The sequence below is a fragment of the Ixodes scapularis genome, unplaced genomic scaffold (assembly GCF_016920785.2).
Source record: "Ixodes scapularis isolate PalLabHiFi unplaced genomic scaffold, ASM1692078v2 PGA_scaffold8__174_contigs__length_109621045, whole genome shotgun sequence".
Lineage (NCBI taxonomy): Eukaryota > Metazoa > Arthropoda > Arachnida > Ixodida > Ixodidae > Ixodes > Ixodes scapularis.
The window spans coordinates 93,060,105-93,081,381 of NW_024609883.1; the positions used below are offsets into that span (position 1 = coordinate 93,060,105).

Below are 21,277 nucleotides of genomic sequence, written 5' to 3' on the forward strand. Positions count from 1 at the left end.
TTGTGACTGCTTAGCGAGCGAGAGAACATACTTGCAATTTACCAGGGACCCCTGAGCCACTTCCGCCCCGCTCATAACTAGCTCCACTGAAGGTTTTACAGGCATGATATATGGGAAATGGCCGCTTGTAACACCGTCACAAACATCTCAGGCATCGCATCGTAAGATCGCATCGTAAGTGTGCCGGGTCCATGGTGAAAGAACGATGCGTCAAAACGTACGCAGGTCGAAAGTGCTCCAAGCCTACCCAATAGATGTCGCCAGTGTGTATTTATCGTCGTTAGTATGCCACAAGTGGTTCCAATGCAGTCGGTCGTATTGAGAACGTACATTTATGAACCAGTCTTCTTGATGGCGCAAGGAGCAAGCCTTGTCATCTTGGTGGTTCTCAATGAACGCCTCTGGTCCAGTGGAAATGGGTGGGTGAGTGCGTTAACGTACTGCAGTTTGGTGCACGTGGATCGGAAGCTTGCTTGGCAGAACCCAGGGATCCTGTGATCAAACTCCACCCTTGCCCGTTTTGATATGGGTGAGCAACGTACCGGCGTGTGGTCGTGTACCCCTACAGCTTGGCGCACGTTAAATACCCCAGGCAAGCGGTTGTATACTGCACTGGTTCTCATCTACAGCAGAGACACCAGACGCCCATTGAGGCTGACTGCCTTCTTCCGGTCTAGACGTACACATCAGACAATCTCCCTCTGTTCCAGTCATGTGCAGGGTTCTCGGAAGCATCCTGATGGCTGTGGCGATGCGGCGGCTCTCTGGCTCTCTGCACCGCGACATGCTGAGTCACGTCCTGTCGAGTCCCGTGCCTTTCTTCGGGTCGACGCCGAGGGGCCGCATAGTGAACCGGTTCTCGGTGGATCTGGACCACATAGACTCGCGGATGTACCTGAGCGGCAAGCAGTTCATCCAGAACTGTTTCCTCGCTGTCGCGAGGGTCATCGTCATCGGCTCCCAGTCACCGTTCGTCTTGGCTGTCGCCGTCGTCTGCATTGTCGGCCTCGTCGCCCTCATCGTAAGTTTCACCAGTACCCCTCTGGTCCAACTTGACCTTGAGCCCAACTGAACTCCGACTGGCAATGTCCCTAATTAGTTGAATCCTCAACTGGTCTCGGTTGATTCTCACCTGTTCTCCAAACAAGATTGATCCGACCAGTTGATTCCAAGCTGGGAATGTTCACTCTCAGTGACTCCCAACTGGCCCCAGACGACCCCTAATTTGGTCTCAGTCTATATTTTTTTTTATTTATTGCATACTACAGGCCAAATAAATGGTCCAGGCAGGAAGGCCAGAAAGAAAAAAATACAACAGCTTGTCCCCTGGGCTGGTCCCAGATGAACCGCTTATGTTCCCTATTGATTTGAGTGATCATTTCTACGTTATACGTCAGACTCCGCCATTGTATAATTTTCAAAGAAGGCTTCGCGCATACTCTGACAATAGGACCTTATTGTGCGTAGTAGGATTGGTGGCCTAAAACGAAACATCTCCACGTGGTGAATGATGTTGATTGGGGCGAAGCTCTGGTGGTGCTGATGATACTGATTTTGTTCATAGGTAGCGCTGATGATGCTGATCTTTTTTATTGCTCATAAATAGTGCTGAGTTTGGTAACCCCAGCTCTTGAGTTAATACCACATCTCAGAGCCCCCTACTCCCCCTGCAGTCGTGGCCGAGTGGTTAAGGCGATGGACTAGAAATTCATTGGGGCCTCCCCGCACAGGTTCGAATCCTGTCGACTGCGCAAGCATGTTTTCTTTGCAAGACAGATAGGATGGCAATCGATGTGAGCACGGACGCCGGGCAAGGCTAGACCCTAAAGAGCTTCGGCCCTATAAGAGTTTACCACAAGTCCGTTGCATCAAGGCTGAGTCATAATTCTTTGGCAAAACGACCGCCGCTAATCTGAGTTTTGGTCAGAGGCCTTCGCTTCAGTGTGATATTCAATGCTTTCCACAAAGGGTTTCACCCCCCCCCCCCCCCCCCCCCCCCCCCCCGCCTTTTTCTGGTTCTCCCGGTTTCCTCTTTTTTTAAAGTATAGAATGCTTCCTAATTGAGGCCCCTATATACACCAAGAATTTGTCCGCCCGTGCGTCTGCGCGTACCAAAGGCGTGTCACCACTATGGTGACGTAACGTGACCACTTCGCCTGACGTCAGGTCATCTTGTTTGGGAGTCGTGTGCTGTAAAGGGGGGCCAGGACCTCCGTCAAGCTGCTGTAGCAGCTTTTTGTCTTGGCCCTCCGTTTCAGTGGTGAAACAAAGTAAAGATTTATTATTATTATTATTATACGCCAATTAATGAGAATTACGTTCTTTTTCACTGTCTAAAACGACTGCTTAAGGGCTTCTCAATCTCAACAAATGAAAGAATATGGTTTTTTAAATACCCCATTCCATTCATTAAAGGTAGGATTCTGTGTTTTCGGAGTTTATTTCTCGTAAAATTCGGAGAGTGTTTCTCCGAGTATATTTTTCGTTAAATATTCGGGGTTTATCAAAATCTGCCGTATTTTCCCGACTATAGTCCCCACCCGGTGTATAGACCGCAGAAATACAAAACCTTGTAAAGACCGCAGATGTAGATATTCTGCAGGGGTAGGATTCAACACCTAAACATGCATAGTTCGCGGACTGTTCACCAGAAAATACGGTATTTTTGATAGAATCTCAATTCTCTGAAATTGTGAGTTTATTTTAGAGTGTTTTCAATTTTTACATTTAAAGAAATATAAATCCGCGTACCATGACCCCTTTTCCTGAAGAAAGCTTGAAGATCTAAAAGGCAAACCCCCTTTTTGTCATTAATTCAAAATTTAAGAAAACGAAAAAAAACTTATGTGGCATTTTTTTGGAGGGCATTAACCCTGTACTCTCATTAAGTTTACTTGTAAAACACCGTTTTTTTTTTTGTCCTTCTGATCTCGACATTTTTAGTTCTTCGGATGAATCCGAAGTGATATAGCATTTTCCGGCGATTTCTTTTAGGACTTTTTCAGATGTGTTCGAAGTCACCGAACATTACTTAATATACGTATTAAAAATACAAATCACTTCCAGTTATTTTTTTTTTTTTTAGCGTGATATGATTATTTACACGATTCACATGATCTAACCATTCAGATGCTTGACCAATACCCTCCTTGGATAAGTGTCAAAAAAAAAACCTCCGAAAACAAGAATACAAGCTTCTTTTTCTTTTTTTCGTAGCGTCTGTCCCTAAAAGCGTCGCACGCCCCGAAGTTCCTCGAGGCCATCCACACGTCCAGGTTGCTGTCCCACGTCACGGAGACCATGGACGCGCTGAGCAGCATCCGGGCCTACGGGGTCCTAGACCGCTTCTGCGCCCACTTCTGTCGCCTGGTGGACGCCAACATGCGCGCTTACTGGGTCTTCTGCATGTTCTACCGCTTCGTGCGTCTGGGCACGTCCCTGTTCGGCGTCATCATCGTCCTGTCCACGATGCTGTTCGCGGTTCTGCTCCTGCCGCCGGGCGTGGAACCGGACCCCAGCACCGTGGGACTCACCCTGAGCGCCGCGTCTTCGGTGAGACGCACGCGAGGGCGTAGACCGGGGCCTTTAAAGGCCGACGACCAGACTCTAGATTCTGCAAGGCAGAAGATCCCCCTCACCATGATGGAGGAGGAAACAGGCAACGGTGAACAGGGTGGAAGGGGGAGAGAAGGAAACGAGGGAAAAATGGAAAGCGCGAACTGGTCGTCGGCCTTTAAGCCGCGGCCATGTACGGCTCCCACATCGTGCAAAGGACACGCGGTCTTCGCGGCAGACACGATGAAAGAAGTACTACCTGCTGGAACGCCTTAAAGGCCGACGACCAGTTCGCGCTTTCCACTTTTTTTCTCGCTTCCTCCTCTCCCACCTTCTACCCTGTCCATCGTTGCCTGTTTCCTCTTCCCCATGGTGAGGGGGATCTTCTGCCTTGCAAAATGCAAAAGACAGTCTGCAGACTGTCTTTTGCATGACGTATTAGCAGTGCGACCGGGACTTTAATGACCCGTAACAAAGATGGGCGATGTCTATTGAGTCTTACAAACGAAACACTTGCAAACAAAATTTGTTTCTTCGATTTCTGAGATGTTTTGCAAGGTGCGTAGCAGACCACAAATCAATCGTTTATAAAGCTTGGTTTACTTGAAAGATACGCGGTTTCTACGTGACGTCATCGTACCATGCTGCTAGTCATTCTGGTCTTTTTTTCATTTGTCCTTGCCTAGAAAATTAGAAACAATGGTCGAATACCTATGGTGCAGCAGGTGTACGCGCGCTCAGCAGTAAGGCCACTACAATGGCCTCTGAGGTCGCGTCAACGCAAGCCATGTATAGGGAGTATTCACGAGACACCCATATTGTTGGACATTGTTCGCATCGTATTCCCAGAACTAGCCCCCATTTACCGCCTTTCGAAGACAATCGTACTGATTGTGTGCGAGGGTCTTTGAACAAGTATCTTAGTCCGTTCCTCGCAGGCTGTCAATCCAAAGCTGTATATACCCGTGCGCTCGCCCGCCTAATTCCGCACCGATCAAAGCTGGCAACGCGCGGTGTTCGCTTCTTGTGGAATGCCAGGAAAGGTTGTCCTCGAGCATCGTTCTGAGCATGCGCTGCGAACAACGCCCAACGAAATGGCGCCCCGCGAACACCTGCTATAGGATGTGGGTAGCATTGCTTCTCTTCTGGTGGTTACCATCTGCCCTGTCCTCACTGTCAGGAGAGGAATAGCAGTGAGGTCTTTCAGCTGACCCGCCTCTTGAGCATGCTTTTTACCTTCTGTGGCACTTCGACTCCTTTTGGGCTTTCTGCGTGCACGCGCATCCAAAGCACGACGGAGGGCAGCGAGTGCGTGACGGAGGCTGGGTATTCGAAATAGACATCCTTGAAATTCTTGTTCTGTCTTGGACAGACAGACATGAGGTGAGAAAAGAAAAAGAATGGAAAAATATTGTGCCTCAGTCTGCTCCAGTGTTAGCATTGCAGACTTAATCCAACTGAAAATAAAAATATTCGCAAGGTCTTTTATGTTATCCCTAAGACGACTTGAAGGTGACAATCCAAGTGCCGATCCCGGTGATAGCGAACCTCGAAGACAGCGCTCTCTCTGAACACGCTCTTTTCGGCGCCGTTAATCTCACGGCATGTCGCACGCCCGCTCTTCACCGCCGCCCGAGCGAGAGCGTCCTCCTCTCCGCTGGGTTTGCGCCGCGTGCGTACCTCCGCCGATTCTGGCACAAGTAACGCCTTCTCGTGGTCCAATGGCGAACCCTGGGTTTTTGTACCTTTCGTGTCGTCGACGTGTTTTCGCTCAAGGACTTTGAAGGTCGACTGAACGATGAGACATATTGTATAAGGCCTTCGCCTTAGTATGTATCTAGCGAAACCGCCTCCACTTGACCAGGCCCAGCCCGCTCAGCGGCTTGTATTTGGTGCCAATTAAGTCCCACCTCCCTCTTCTTTCTGTCATATTTCGTGACTTACAATGTGATTTGATATGGCTTGTGTTAAAGATTGGTGCGATATTTCTAGTTTTCTTTATTTGTTGTCTGGTGTTAGAGAGGCTGCTGGTTAATTTTCCTAGTTTCGCTCGGCTTACTGTAAAAAATCAAAAAATTAAAAATTAGGTACTTCCCCCCCTCTCTTCTCTCTGGGAGAGTTGGTCTTCCACTCCCTCCTCCCTCTTCTTAATCATCCCTCTTTCCCAAGAAGAAAAGGGGGTGGGGGGGGGGGGGGGGATTGTGGTTGTTTGGTTGCTCGAAATGTCGAAATGAGAGTAAGAAGTTTTTCTTCCTTTTTTTCCCTCCCTTTTCCTCTTTTCTTTTTCTTCTGTTTTGTACGGACCGAAGTGAAAGCGAGCGTGGGTCCCTGCACTTTAGTAGTGTTTTTTTTAAAGTTTTTTAAGTGGTTTATTTAGGAATCTTAGATTACTTGATGTTAGAGGATATCTGGTTTATTGGTTATAGCCGCCCTGAGATTCTCTCTCTCTGGGACAATAGGAACTATACATCTTTGTTCAATTTTTACTGCGGAATAGTACGCGCAACTAAGTATCAACAGGCAAAAACAGTTCGTCTGGCCGTAATGTATATAGTTATTGATTGGACACTTACGTGCCTTAAGGGCGATTCACACGTTTGCCTCGAGTCCGACGGAGTGCGGGGTTGCTATGGAAACAGCTGCGTCGGCTTCACACAAAACAGGGTACAAACCGGCTTTGTTGGAGCCGATGCAGCTGTTGCCATAGCAACCGCGCACCCGATCGGACTCAACGGAAGTGTGTAAATCGGAGCAGTCCATCGTGCTCTTAGTATTTTTTGTGCTTTTTTCTTCCTCAGATTCTCCAAGCAATGGCTATCATGTGCATAATGATGTTCACATCTCTCCAGACTGTGGTATCATTCGAGCGTTGCATCGAGTTCACCGAACTTCCTCAAGAAGTAAGCAGATATCCGCCTGAGCCCTGAAAACGAAGTATTCTTAGATGCTTGAACTGTCACGCAACATAATGTTCGCTTTTTTCTTGTTACAAGCGTCGACAATGGGAAGTGACCGTCGTAGTGACTCATGTTAGTCAGTTCGTAAAATAAATAATTATCAATTCGCATTTTCAAGCTCTAAGTTAGTAACCAAACGAGATTTGTTACTAATTACTAAACTACTAATTTACAAGCCTGTCTCGATGGTGTAACTATTTGCACGCATTCATGCGTACTTATGAAAGACTGCAGTTTGCGCAACACTGTGTGATTGCGTAATTAATTTTTTTTATTAGAAACAGTTTATTTAAAACTGTTTCTCGGAAACAGTTTTAAATAATATATATTTTTTATTTGCCAGTTTTCTTGTACGTGTCGCCCTAACAAAGAAGAGAGATCAGTTGCTTTCCCTCTTGTTAGCTTAGCAAACAATGTTTTTATTTTCTTGGAAACTGTCTTAACAGTCATGTTCGTCCAAAAGGCATGGTTGAGACACCTTTCGTTTGGTGCATAAACCCCAACATAATGCTACACTGTACGGTTCCCACACGCTACAAAGAGTCTATAAGTACACTTTTCTGCAGAGCACTGACGCGGCCACTCACGATGAAGAATGAAATGATCACAGCCAATGAACAAACTCAGAATACAATTTGAAAAAAAAAAAAAAAAAGCGGTGTGCGCAGGGGCATTTAGCGTAAAGCTTCATTTGCTCAATAGGGAGTTTTAGGGAACCGTGTTAGCACATCCAATAAGGTACGATGGGCCCTCCGGTACGAACTGCGCATGCGCTACCACAGGAGGCTCGCATATGCGCAGTTCCGTATCGGAGGGCACATCATACCGTATCGGATGCACCAAAACGGTTCCCTAAGACTCCCTATAATGTCCCTGCTAGACATGTGCGGTACTCATTTTACAAGTAATCCATTATTCTTTTTAGTAATTTTGTAATCATTTAATCACAATTACTAGGAACGAATCGTAAGATTAATTTGATTAATTTTGGGGGTAAGTTTGTAATCTATCAACTACGTATGTTAGGAATTAATCGCGAGAGTAATTTGATTAATTTCGGAAGTACTAAAATCACTCGGAACAGTTACAATGTGTTTTTTTTTTTTTACTCTTTTTAATGACGCTTTTTTGTTTCTACAAGTTTCCTACCAAAGAATGTTTTAACCTATTCTGCGTCAGGAGGAGAGGGTTTATAAAAGTTCATATATTGAAAAAGTAAAAAGTTTCTAATTTGGTGATTCTGATCCAATAATGGACAGTTCGGAAGACCCGTTTTCGAACCGGCAGAAAAATCGGTTGTTTTGAAAAGCCGAAGTAACCGAAAAAATAACGGTTTCATTCTCAAGTAACGGTCAGTTACTTTTCTACTGAAATGATCGAGCAATATATCTGAACTCTTCTTAACAGCGAGTAATTGAAAATTGGAATTAATTACCTTTTTTTTTAACTTATACAAGACGAGTCCCTTCCCTATAATACTTCTAGGTCTAATGGGATTCTGAGCTGTGTCATTGGTCGGGATTCAGTTGTTTGGCGTGATCACCTGTCTCGTCGTTCTACGGAAAAGTTACCTCGCAGACTAGAGTGTAAGCACTTTTGTATTTTTTTTTGTCTTTGTATAGAATTTTCTTTTTGCTGCTTAGGGGGTTTTATGTTTGATCTGTCATGATCAGGTAGTTTTAGTCCTCCGTGAGATTTTCATTTTACCTGGCATGCTGGATGGTCCGGCCATGGAGTGGGGGGGGGGGGGGGGGGGGGGGGGGGGGGGAGTGTGTTGCCTTATCAGGCATGCCAATGTCTTGTGGCGGCCCCCAGACCAACTGTATTCCACGTGGTTGTCTGAAAAAAAACTTTGATTTGATTTGATTTGGATCAGAGTGAAGTGGAACCCGGAGCGGAGAAGTACGACTTTAACCCGGACCTCCCGAAGGCAGCGGAGTGGCCACAAGAAGGCAAGGTGGAGTTCGTCTCGTACGCGACGTCGTACAAACCCGGAATTCTCCCGGACGTGCTCAAGGGCATCACCTTCACCGTGAACCCTAGTGAAAAGGTGAGAACCTGGGATTCAGAACATTATTCCCGTTTACACACTTGAATCGCGTTCTTGTGATCTCTAACGACGATAAAGCACACTGTCTCCCTGACCGTGAAACTGCATTTCACCCGAACAAAAGTTTTTGCCGGGAACGACGGGGGGGGGGGGGGGGGGGGGGGGAGAGAGTAGGGGGAAGGAAGAAGGGGAGATAGGCATTACGTCACTTTTTTAATGCCCAGTCACGTGCGAGTTTCATGGTTAACCCTCCGTGGCTTTTGAGGTATCTGCGAGATCAAATATACGTACTACTTGTGAGAAATTGTCGTCTATAAGTCATTGTCTATTGTCCAAAGTCATTGTCTATTGTCAAAAGTGATTTAGAGCCATAAAAACAAAGAATGATGTGCGAAAAACATAGAATTTATACGAAATCGCGAAGTGTCTCAATGATGCTCGATAGATGGCGCTGGTATGTCCTTTCGTCGTAAAAAAGGTTGAGAGGTTTTAAGGCACACGATCGTCAGCACTCATAAATATGTCAACCAGCCTTAGCTCATGCAGGTTAAGTGTACCGCACTGGAGCCGCGAGCATCCACGAGAGTGCCGGATCGGGCAACACCCGAGCATGTCATTATCGCTTAACAGCCAATGGGAACGCGGCATTGGCAGATAAGAACAGCGAAAAACGTACCCAAAGCAACAAGCGTTAATATAATAAGTCGCACGTTTATTAAATTATCGGCGACTATAGTTGGTTCAAAGGTGTGTTTTTCAAATTTTTTATCCAAGGACAAGTGCTGGGGGTATTCCATAACCTTTTAAGTGCTCGGAATCTGGATTTGGTGTCCTTTGGAACAAAGTAACGATCATCCCACTTACTGAAATCCTTGCTTGGTACTAATCATTTTGCAATCCTGCGTTCATCAGTTCAACACTCTCTAACAATTGCGGTGCAGGTAGGCGTTGTGGGCCGCACGGGAGCTGGAAAATCTTCTCTGGTTATGGCTCTCCTCCGAGTCTTGAAGAGCTCTCAAGGCTGCATCCGAATCGACGGCCTGGACATTGCCGGCGTTCCCCTGCGGAAACTCCGCTCGGGCGTCACCATCATACCTCAGGCAGGTCGTTCTTCGTGCCGCTCTGATTGGCTCACAAAAATCGCGCCGAATACACACCTTTATAGAACCACAGGATAAGCTACGCTTCGAAGTAATAGCCCTCTAGCTATCGCGTTGCTTAAAAGCGGATACTATAGGATAGGGCCAGCTTGAACTTACCCTAGTACCAGTGGGCATGCTAGCTCAACTCAAGCCTGTTGCTTAAAATTGTCGTTGGATAATTGTCAAACCGCAGGAAATGCTTTTCCGTCCTCCGGAAATGCTAAAACAGTCCATGACAGTGCAAACCGATATCACGTGAGCTTTATGACCTTGTATCTGAGGTTATTGAACTCGCATTTCCGAATCGTCAGAAAGGCCAATTGTGCCCGCGTTGCACTAGGCAACAAAATGGCGGCGCCCCGTAAGACAGTTGGAGAATGCAAGGTCCATTTTCTGAACAGCAGTTTACAGAGAGGCTCTGCTTGCCTCAAGCTGAAGAAAAAGAGAAACCTAAGAAAATATATAAAAGCTAGTTGATATGGTATTGTATGTTCCCCCTATCTTTTTTTTCTTGCACGCACGACAATATGGGCAATAGGATGTAGAGGGTAAAATATGCGTTACTCTTTTCTGACTACTAATAGATGCATTGACATAATATTCAAAGAAACCACGAAGGTAGTATGTGCCGACAAGAAAACTCAATTAGGAACCATTCGGACGTATATATGAGCTGCAGTTGACGCTACCAAACAATTATAATCCTCTTAATAAAATGTAGGCTTCTAGTCTTCAAGGAGCTCTCAAGAAAACAAACAGCTCCACTACAAAAAAAAAATATATATATATATATATATTTTTAAATTTGAGTGGTTATATTTATTTGATTTAAATTAAAGGTATAATTTAAATCACATTATTTTGATTTAAATCACCATAGCCAGAAAATAGTGGCCTTTTATTACTACATGCATTTTTAAACATTGCAGATTGATAACAATGCAGAAGAAAAAATATATTTGTTAATTTAAAGTAGGGTTTAATTATCTACCCCACTAGCACAAAAAGAGCTTGTATTTTTTTAGTTATCTTTTTTCACCCTCTGATCTGCTTGCACTAAGACATTAGTGATTTCTAGTTTTGTTTCTTTCTCTCGCGTTTCCATTTGCTCGTAACAGGACGCGTTACGTAACTAAAGAAGGAAGTGGAAGATAGAACGAAATATCAATGATCCGATTTGTTCAAGAGATCAATGCTTTTTGTTCGTGCTCAGACCCTGATAAATATTGCTTGCTCCTAGGATTTTTCTTATTTCAGTACAAAACAAACGAACAGACAAAGCACCAAATGATAGACAAAAGTTAAATGAAAACGTTTTTAATTTATTTTCGAGGTGGAAGGTCTTATACAAATAGTCATGATAAAATTAGTCTGATTTAAATCATGATTTATACCATATTGATCTTTATTCTCCACCCTGGCTAATATCCTGAAGCAACTTCTACGGAATCAGTGTTGTATAAACCAAACGTAAAATTCGTAAAAAAAAAATGTTGCTTTTGTGTCTAGTAACTTTGAGCTGCAATATGGGATAGATATTTAATGTAAACGGCCAGGGTATCTTTCGTCACTTGCCCTTCCAAACTACTGCCATCCCTCAGTGAATCAGCTCAGCTATATGTACATAGTTAGACTGAAATAGGATCTACAAAGACGTAAAGATTTTGAACAAAAACCGAATATAGACGCTTATTTTCAAAGTTTCGACAGTTAATGTGCTCGGCAGCTTTGTGTTCTTTCTCTCTCTCTCTCTCTCTTGAATTCAATGATTACGCAACTGCGGTAAATAGGAGCCTCTGGTATTAATTCGTGACGACGTCTCCTATCACGCTCGCAGTACAGACGCTCTACATACTGCGTATCACTCTGACAATTTGACAGTTCGACTTATCAAAAGGCACCAAAAGTACAATCGTTGTGACACTCGTCATCTTTGGGCGTTTGCTATATCTCCGACAAAACCAATCAGAGACAAAGGCATGCCCATGATTTCGAGCTTTTTTTCTTTCTATGCGTGATCAGTTTAGCCGGTTTAGTGCTGTGACAATTCACTTTTGGCGCCAAGACTATTAAAATATATTGAAATAGAAAAAAAAAACGATTCTTCTTGTTTGATCTACTTCACTCCTTATCGCCCCTTTCCTTCTAAAAAAACAAAAAAAAAACAACAACAAAAAACAACAGGACCCAAGCCTGGTGCGAGGCAGCCTGCGTGAAAACCTGGATCCTACGGGGTCTCACACGGACCAGGAGATCTGGGCGGCCCTGGAGCAGGCTCACCTCAAAGACGTCGTGGCGAGGGACCCTAAGGGATTGCTCCTCGACACCGGAGACGGCGGATCCAGCTTCAGGTGCGAAGAACAGTCGAGGAACTGACCCGGTGTGGGGAGGCGCTGCCATCGAAATAACTTGGACGGAAGCTTGTGAGCAAAGAACGAGTAGTTGGGTGTATTGGACGTGAAAATGTTAGAACTTTACCGAAGCGTCGAAAACGGTACTAATTCATTAAGAAAAAAAAAAGAAAAGCACACACGTTTGTTAAATAAGAGCTCACTCACAACTGGACGTTTATTTTCAGCGAAACACCGGAACGAGCTGGGGGCTTCCGCTCCTCGCTCTGAGATTATAGGGGAATCGGCTTGCCCATTAGCGGAATCGCTTGTGGTCTTTGCATAAGACGTAGAACGTGACTATTGAATTGGACTACAGGACCATTACAATAATAGCTTTCTGCGTGTGCTAACATTTTTTTTCTACTGGGTTGCGGAACTATGCTCTGAGCATGGGCAGTTTCGAGGAATATCAGACGCGACTCACATGTCCTCAGCGCTATTTCTCTGGGAGATAAGCTCTTGCAAGTCACACAACCCACCATTTGCGCAGGCGAGTTGGAGGATGTTGATCATGATGTAGAAAACCCGAGACTCTGGTAAAAGCAGGGAAACTTGGTCGTAGAAGAAAGACAGGGGAAGAGAACGTCTCAAACTCAGCTACTGCGTTTATTTCCTCAAAGTCTTATATACCCACAACGTCGGTGGTCGGTGGTTAGGCTGGGGGTACAACGTGGTTGCGGGTATGTAAGACTTTGAGGAAATAAACGCAGTAGCTGAGTTTGAGACGTTCTTTTCCCATGTCTTTCTTCTTCGACTCCGTTTTCCTGCTTTTACCACAGTCTCAAGTTTTCTACATCATGATCAAAGTCAGTTGTGTCACTATCACGCTAATTGACCGGCCCTGCTACCCACCTTTTTTATATATATTAATAATCTTGTCAATTTTAGTGCGTTATATATATATCTCCTATTACATACTAAATAAGCCATTTTGTTCTCTTCTTGTGTTTGTGTCTGTGCCGCTCTGCCCCGCGTTTCAGAGGGCAGGAGCCAATACCACATAGAAAACAAGGCATTTCCCCACCCACATACGTAATCCCTAGTCGATCCATGCAGCGCCCCTCAGCTCACGTTAGCGTCGTCCACAGCGTGTCTTGCAGGGTCTCACAATGAGAGCGACACTATAGCACGCGGTGACGCCAAGACGAACGCGTCTGTCGCTTTGGCGCGTCTCTCACTAACTTCAGCGTCTTCGCCGCTAGGGCGCGGCGGAGATCCACTGACGACAATGTAATGGTCTTGTCTTCTATGTGCAGGAGCGCGTCAAGCTGGAAACTAGCGTTTTTTTTTTTTTCTTTAGCCCCTGGTATACGTGTGCTCAATATAGCAAAATAAAACTTTTTTTTTTATCTCTGCAGCGTGGGTCAGCGTCAGCTGGTGTGCCTGGCCCGAGCCCTGCTGCGCAAGCCCCGGCTCCTGGTGTTGGACGAGGCCACGTCGCAGATGGACGGCGACACGGACCAGTTGATCCAGGCCACGCTCCGAGAAGCGTTCGCCCACTGCACCCAGCTCACCATAGCGCACCGTATACACACCGTGCTGGACTACGACAAGTGAGCGCCTGGGCAGAGAAAAAGATCCATTGGTGCATCCTAAAGCCGGGGTCACACTGCTCATACATCATCCAAAAGACAGTCTACAAACACGAGTCAATGCAATATCCGTGGCTCGAATGCCCCGTGTCAAGTTTTTTCCTTCAACTCGTTGCCATTCGGCATTCGAAACACGGATCTCATAATGACTCGATATCGAATCTGTATGCAGATTGCCTTTGCATGATGCATAAGCAGTATGACCCTGGCTTTAGGGAATCCGTTGCCATGACCGTTGGAAAACGCCACAAACGTCCCCCTTTGGGAAACGGTGAAGCTGATCACATCACTTTACTTTTTTTGGCTTTCTCTTTTGGCTTCCTCTTTTGATTCTTTTATTTCTTTCTGCTTTTTGTTTTACTTCGAACGGGGTGAGTGTTAGCTTTTCTTAAAAAGGGATGTGTGTGGCGCTTCCCAAGTGTCTTCTAACCCATTCCCTAAGAAGCGACCAATGATCCATTGGTCGCTTCTTAGGGAATGGGTCTCTAATTTTTTGTCGTCTACTTGGTCCAGTGCTAGTACTTGGTTCACACTCCACTTTTGTAGCGCAAACCAAGGCATACGCGCTCCGCACGCTTGCAAGTTCAGACTCGCCCCAGCATCCGCGCGCGCGTTGGCTTCTGCCCCGTGACGTCGTCTCCCTCTCGCCTTTGTCCTTCACTACTCTCCTCTTCACGTGGCACGCCTCCCTTTCCACTGTTTTGTCCAGAGACGGACGCCGTCAGCTTTTCCCCGTCATGTTGATACTATCGCTAAAACATGAATAAAAAGAAACTGTAGTACGTTACATGTTAAGAAGAGCAGAACATGGTCCTTCCACGAATTCCTGCCCTCTTTCCACATTACCAGATCGAACGCTGGAGCGGGAGCGTGGGCTTGCCTCCTCTCTAGCGTTCGCCCTGATAGAGTGGAAAGAGTGGAGGACTTTGTGGGAGGAGATTGTCTGGCTTTTCTTAACCTGCGATAGATTGTAGTGCGAAAAATACGCTCCACATTCTGTCTCCCGACTTTATCCGCGGAACTAAAATACATCTAACTTCTGTGTTTTCTTTTTTACAGGATTCTTGTGATGAGCGACGGCCGAATTCTGGAGTATGGGACGGTTTCAGATCTCCTTTCCAATCCATCGTCTGTGTTCAGAGACATGGCCAGAGACGCTCTTATTCAGACGGACTCGGAGAAGTAGACGACGTCTTGAGGCCCATCCCGACCGTCGGAAGACGACTGCCAGTTAGTGTGCCATAAAAACAGCAACTCAAACCGAAAAAGAAAAAAATATATATATATATATTTACGGGTCGGTCACGGTTATGATAAAAATAACGGACTACAAACCTTTTTCGTTTACCCTCGTCCCCAGCCACGTTGTTGACAAGTCCAAAATGAAGAATAAAAAGGAAAAAAACAAAAACAAGCAAGACTTTTCAATTAGGAACAAGTAAAAATATATCGAAAAGGCCAAACACTAATGATACGCAGTCGCGATTGAAACGGGAGCTTCTCTCAGTGGCGTGGAGAACAATGTTTTCCCGCATCCCAGAACTTTCGCGATTCAAGATGGCGTCGCTCGCATAGAAAAGGCATATAACCATTAGGCGGTTTCACGAAACGCGTTTTCTTTTCTCGGTATACGGTGACTGAAACGCGTCTCCGATCAGTGTGTTTAGCGTCCCATTCCACTCACGCATCAAAAGCGGTCTCGAAGTGGCAACCAATGACGTAACAAAATCCGCATGTACCGATCCCGTTCATTGGCCGCAGAAGTCCAGGCAGAAAGCACGAGTGGCCGCGAGTGTCGCAGTCGTCATGGCGTCCCAGCTGCTGGCTGCAGAAGCTTCCGTGGTCTATCAAGCTGGAGAGGGACCTGCAACAGAACAGGACTCCGCCACATCCACCACCGCTGCTGTGACGCCGCCAGGATCGCAGTCGGCGACAGCATGACACTTTCATGACGTCATCGGGTGGATATCGAGGGACCACTTTTTGGGACGCGGTGAACACACCAGTCGGAGACGCGTTTCAGGCGCAGTACTACTGAATAGACCACATGCAAAAAGAAGCGCAACTTAGCGTAGTCAGATCAATTATCAAATTTCCTCCATATTGGAGAGTTTCCGTAGTGATGGTTTCGCCCAAGAGAGATTAGGGACGTTTAGTGAATCGTTACCGTGTTCTGCGTACCCCACTACCGGAGCCTTTGAAGCATGCTTTTAAGCAAGCGCCCCACGGTGACGGTTTCACTCGGGCGCGCGCTAAAAAGCATGTCTCAAAGGCTCCGGTAGTACGGTACGTGGAACACGGTAACGGTTTGCTGAAAGTACCCAATGCATGGTCGCGGAAAAGTGAGAGTCGTGGGACTAAAATATGATTTGCTGCAAGTCCAGTACGAACGTTTCACGGAACGTATTCGATAAAAAAACTGTTCACTGACCTGCAGACCTATGTTGCGCTTTTTGGACTCCCACGGCGGCTAGGAAGGAAGAAGTGACGTCAACAACGCAGCAAACGCAGCTTGGATGTTGATTAGTGAGAGTCGATGATGACGAATTTCCGCAGAAGAAACATCCAATCTGCGTTTTCTCCGTTGTTGACGTCACTTGCTTCTCCCTAGTCGCCGTGGGAGTTCGAAAAGCGCAACATAGGTCTCAATGGATGGCCCAGTTCACTGCATGCGTGACGACGAGTCTTGCGACCTCATTGCTGACAATTCCGTTTCCAGAATTTCTCGTTCAACTTTATTTTCTCCTTTGAACCCAAACTAAGCAGCAACCCATTGGGTGCACAAATAAATTGTCCTTATATCGTGAAACCCGAGTTAAATGCAGAGGCGTCTCGTCCACAACTGGAAGATGTGAAAAAAAAGCAGTATGGTGGCTTCTCATGACATGATGATGATAGCTATCAAGACTTTTGCATATGTTCTTTAAGTTTCGATTGTGGCAACATTACAATACAAATCCTTCATCAATTCAATCTTTTGAGTGAATTAGGGCATCGTACTTTACAAGATCGATGTTTTGTGGAATGTTTAAGAATATGATCGATCCAGTTGTCCAACGCAAAACAATGTTCGGAAATCAAACTAAGACCTTCAGAATGCCATCGGCCACACAGTCCCAAAGCAAGCGTGTGAACCTACTGCGGACCACAAGTTCGTCTGCTTCTTAAGCAGGGGTTGCGGTGACGTCAGAACACCGAGTTCTTATTGACTCCGATTGGAAGCTGCCAGTGACAATGCGAGTTGCAGTTGGGCCCGATATATGAAAAAATGTAATCCTTGTACAGTCACCACACTGTCTGCAGATTTTGCTTGGGGTCATGAAATGATATCGGGTTGGAATGTTCGTGATTTTCCAAAGGCGTACTGATCTATAGTCTGGCCCAAGCCTAGACCTTTTGCAAAGATCGCACTGTGCGCGCTGCCATCTTTGTCTGCCGGGATGCTGAATGCCTTGTGAGCATGGGCTGTTGCTCTGCTATGCGATAGATCAGACTCTGCGCTTGCGTTCACAGCTCAGTGACTCAGCATTTTTCACCCGGGTGATAAGAAATGCAAAGGTCTATACTCGCGCAGACCGCCACTGATTCAGAAGATTCTTTGTCGCAGTGAAGTTGCGAGGATAAAAGGGGACTATTTCTTTCAGTCGTGCCTTCGGATAGCTTGATGACGTAATTGTGGGACCGAAACCGCCCGCCTGATGACAGTGGTGTGCGGCTGGTGGATTAAAATTAACTGTTGGGCTAGTTGGGTAAACATCTTAATTACAAAAGCTCAAAGGACAAGGACAGAACGAAGGTATGATCGGGACAAGCGCTCGTGGATTGGACTCGAAAATTGCGTGAGTACTCGACTTGGGCTCGTAACAATCGACGCCTCGGCGGACATTCGTGTAAGCGGCTCGTGTCCAACCACTCCGGTGATGAGAATAGCCGAACTCTAACAATGCCTGGAGCTCTGCACGCATTTTCTACTTTGCCAACCCAAGCGCGTCTGTGATTTACGTTGGCGGCATAGGATTGGTAACATGACACGTGACCGCTTGTTCTGGCTCCGAGTTGAGGAGATGACCGATGCTCACATATCTCGAATACCTTTGGCGACTACCACTGCCTAGAAAGAAAAGCCAAGGCCAGTTTATTCATATATGAACGTTAGAAAATGATTCTAAGTACTATTTCGCGAAATGTAGAAAAATCGTTTCATGGCCTTTTTAATATAAAATGCTTCGCCACTGATTCGGCTGCCTTGACCTGCTCCGTTTTCAGGCCCCACTCGCTCCTCTTGCAAATTGCTTTCACGAAAAAAAAAAATATATATATAGCGCAGCATAACTCCGCCGCTTTTACAGCAGGGGGAGTTATGGCAGGGTACGCCACTTCGTAGCGAAGCGGTGCACTTCAATGCGGAGCCAAGTTCGTCTGCTTCTGTTCAAGGGGTTGTGATGACGTCAGAACGCCGAGCCCTGATTGGTTTTGAATAAAGAATAGTGGGCAGACCTCAAGGCAGCCATATTTGAGGTCCACCCACTATTCTTCAAGCCAGAGCTTATCAGAGCGCGGCGCCGCAACAGCAACCGCTCCTGCAAAAGGAGCAGACGAACTTGCGTATCGCATAGCGAGTTTTTTTTTTTTTTTCATCTCTTTTCTAGCAAAAACAAAATATCGATGTGCCATTGAATGACCCTTCCTTTTTCGAACATTTTCATTGTCTGCATCTATATCTTCCGAGCACCACTTCAAAATAAACTTGCCATTTGATCTCAACCTCTTGGAGTTTATATTTTTGTTTGGTTTGTCATTAGTTGTATAGTTCTGAAACGCTCTAATAGATCGGTTACAAGTTCTTCTTCTTTCTAGACTCGGTTTTAGTTTCAAATAAATTGCTCAATATAATGTCGACTTTGTTATAAGATACGGTTAGCAACAAAATACTGGATCCTGTCGGTATTTGGTTTTGGCTGCTGTTCAGTTTTCAGCTCCTGTCTAAAGGACATCTGAAGCAGCAATGCCTTCCAAGCGTAATTACGCCTGGAAGGCATTGCTGCTTGAAATGTTCTTCAGAACAGGAGCTGTTCGTAGTTTAAACGTCAAAACTCTCCTGGCCCTCCTCGCAAACGCCCGAACGATGTGTTTTGGTATTTCAAAACCCTACAGTCGCAGAGGTCCTTGAATGTACAGATCACGGTGAGGCTTTTGAGAAACCAATCGACCGTCTTCTGTCCTGCCAATGAGAATTGGATTATGCCCAACCAATGGCTGCGCGGTCTTGGCGAAAAATATGCTGGGGTCTTTTTTTTTTAGCAATAATATTATCGCGTATAGACGCGATATTATTCGCCATTCTCAGTAGGGAGTTATTTTAGACCTTTCTCGCCTCTCCGCTACGCTATCCCTGAGGGAGGGTGCAAGCACGCCGGTAAGGGCGCTGTGAGGCAGAGCGCGGCAGAGCCGTTCATACTGAGATAGTTTGGCCTTTTTAAGAAGATATTGACAGCCTGGCAACCACAGAAGCGTAGTCTGACAACCGGGGGATGACTACTTCCATCCGCCATTTGGGGGCTCTGACTCATGGAACTCTATGCGATTTCTCAGCAATAAAGAAGACAAAGAGGTAACGCCATTTTGTGCTATCGCGAAATGAGCTGGTTCTAGCGGGCAACAAGCTCCGCCGATTGGCCGAACTCTCTCAGTATAAACGGCTCTGGAACGCGACCATCCGACGGTTGGCAGAGGCCTGACGGTCGCAGCAAAGACGCTTTATTCGACTTCAAAATGATCGTACTCTTCGTTTGCTTTTGTCTGCTGGGTTGTTAGAAAAAATAAGTTCAATCCTATCTCAGACCCCAGTAAAAAATTGTGGCTTGGGCCAACGGCAGAAGCTTATATTCGAAGCGAAAATGCCGTTTGGTAGCGGTCAGTGACTTAGACTCGCTTCTTTAAATGTTTTGTTTCGTTTTGCAGTTACAAAAAAAAAAAAAAAAAAGAAAATGTCTTCTCACTTTACGTATTAGCATTAATAAAGCGAAGTTTGAGTATGATCTGAAATGCGATGCTTCTCTCTTTATTTTAATTTGAAAGCTCTTTTAAGTATTTTTCAGCAGCTGTACGTTTTTTAAACCTCTAAGTGCCTAGTTTTTGTTCTAATTTAAATATATATTTTTATTTTGCATAAATTTAAAAAAAACTAAGCTTTTTTTGACTATTTACAGTCAAACATTGTAGACCAGAAAATGTCCCAACTAATTTTATTTAGTTGGCCTGCACTGTATGAAAATAAACACCAAGACTGGGAAGATAAATGGAGCAATTTCAACTGCTGCACGACATTGTGAAAAACCGCGCAAACAAGACACGAAACAAAGTAGAAGACGGACACAGGACATACGTTGTCCGTCCGCCTTCTACTATGCGTCCCGTCTTTTTTTTCACTGTTTTTCGTTGTCGTTCAACCAACCAGACCAGCAAGCTACCCTGTTTCAACTGCTCTCTTTATTGAAGAGCAATCCCACTTGGAGAATTTTGTTTTTGCTTACAAGTCGCACAGGTTACACGTTCTTCTCAGGCTTACCTTTTATTCTCTGCATCAGATTTAGTTTTTCTGTTCAGAAAGAAATCCGATTGCAGCAGGAGCGAAGTATCTTTCAGAAGGTACAACCAACTATAAACAAAAGCTATAGACATGCACTGCGTACACACTATAAAGACGAAGCTTACGCTCTCTGGCATTATTCCGTTTGGTACCTCGAACCTGTCACCACCTGCCACCACATCAGCAATTACACCAGCGACATCATCGTCCTTTGCATTGCAGGTTCCCGACAATGAATATCTCCAGCGGTATTTAGTCGTGCCGCACCTGATCAAGGACGCCTCATTGCCTGCTCCATCGTGGTTCAGTGAAACTGTCGTACAGAAGTCGAAATTATAACCGACTTTCAACTGGCAAACGCCGACAGGGCACCCGCTTTACTCGCCCTACAAGAGGTCAATCGTCCTTCAGTTCCACTCCCGGGCTATGGCGGGTATGCACCACATTCAGATCCGGCAGAACCCAGCAAGACAACTCTCTACGTTCCAAGTAGCACTCCCACGTATAGCCAGGCACTAAACCTTGGTGCAGCAGCACCACTAGAGATACTGGACGCAGGGTGGATTTCAGCCCACGCCGCACCGTATTGATATAATCGATATACGTCGCTCCAGAAAACACCCGCCACAAGAAAGTCGGGTCGAGGTGGATCTTAGCTTCGTAGAACACTTAAAAAATATACACCCCGAAGATCAAATCCTACTTTGTGGGTATTTCAAATCCAGGCATTCCGCCTGGAATTACACTACATGCACTTCATGGGGCAAAGGAATCATGGAGGGCTCAACTGCTTACGGCTTGCAGCTCCTAAACACACCACAATCACATACTCACTTTGGTCAGATCCCCCCGCCAAGCAAATGGGACTCTTGACCTAATATGGGCAACCAGTACCCGAATATGCCAATGTATGGTACTAGACTAGTGCCCTGGCAGCGACCATTTTCCCATAGGCATCACAATTCTGAACGGTGGGAATGCCACCAGCCGCAAAGACCG

At 45.7% G+C, this 21,277-nt stretch overlaps 1 protein-coding gene across 1 annotated transcript in view; it reads left to right on the plus strand.

Moving 5' to 3' along the window:
- The window catches only part of LOC8053837 (multidrug resistance-associated protein 1), a 38,488-nt gene extending 23,509 nt beyond the window's left edge, over positions 1 to 14,979 (plus strand). The window contains exons 12-19 of the mRNA XM_040213816.3: positions 711 to 1,021; positions 3,217 to 3,552; positions 6,354 to 6,455; positions 8,389 to 8,562; positions 9,504 to 9,662; positions 11,889 to 12,055; positions 13,456 to 13,650; positions 14,749 to 14,979. Of these exons, the coding sequence (XP_040069750.2) occupies positions 711 to 1,021; positions 3,217 to 3,552; positions 6,354 to 6,455; positions 8,389 to 8,562; positions 9,504 to 9,662; positions 11,889 to 12,055; positions 13,456 to 13,650; positions 14,749 to 14,875 (1,571 nt within the window). The 3' untranslated portion in view covers positions 14,876 to 14,979. The remainder of the gene's footprint in view (positions 1 to 710; positions 1,022 to 3,216; positions 3,553 to 6,353; positions 6,456 to 8,388; positions 8,563 to 9,503; positions 9,663 to 11,888; positions 12,056 to 13,455; positions 13,651 to 14,748) is intronic.
- The last annotated feature ends 6,298 nt before the right edge of the window (positions 14,980 to 21,277 follow it).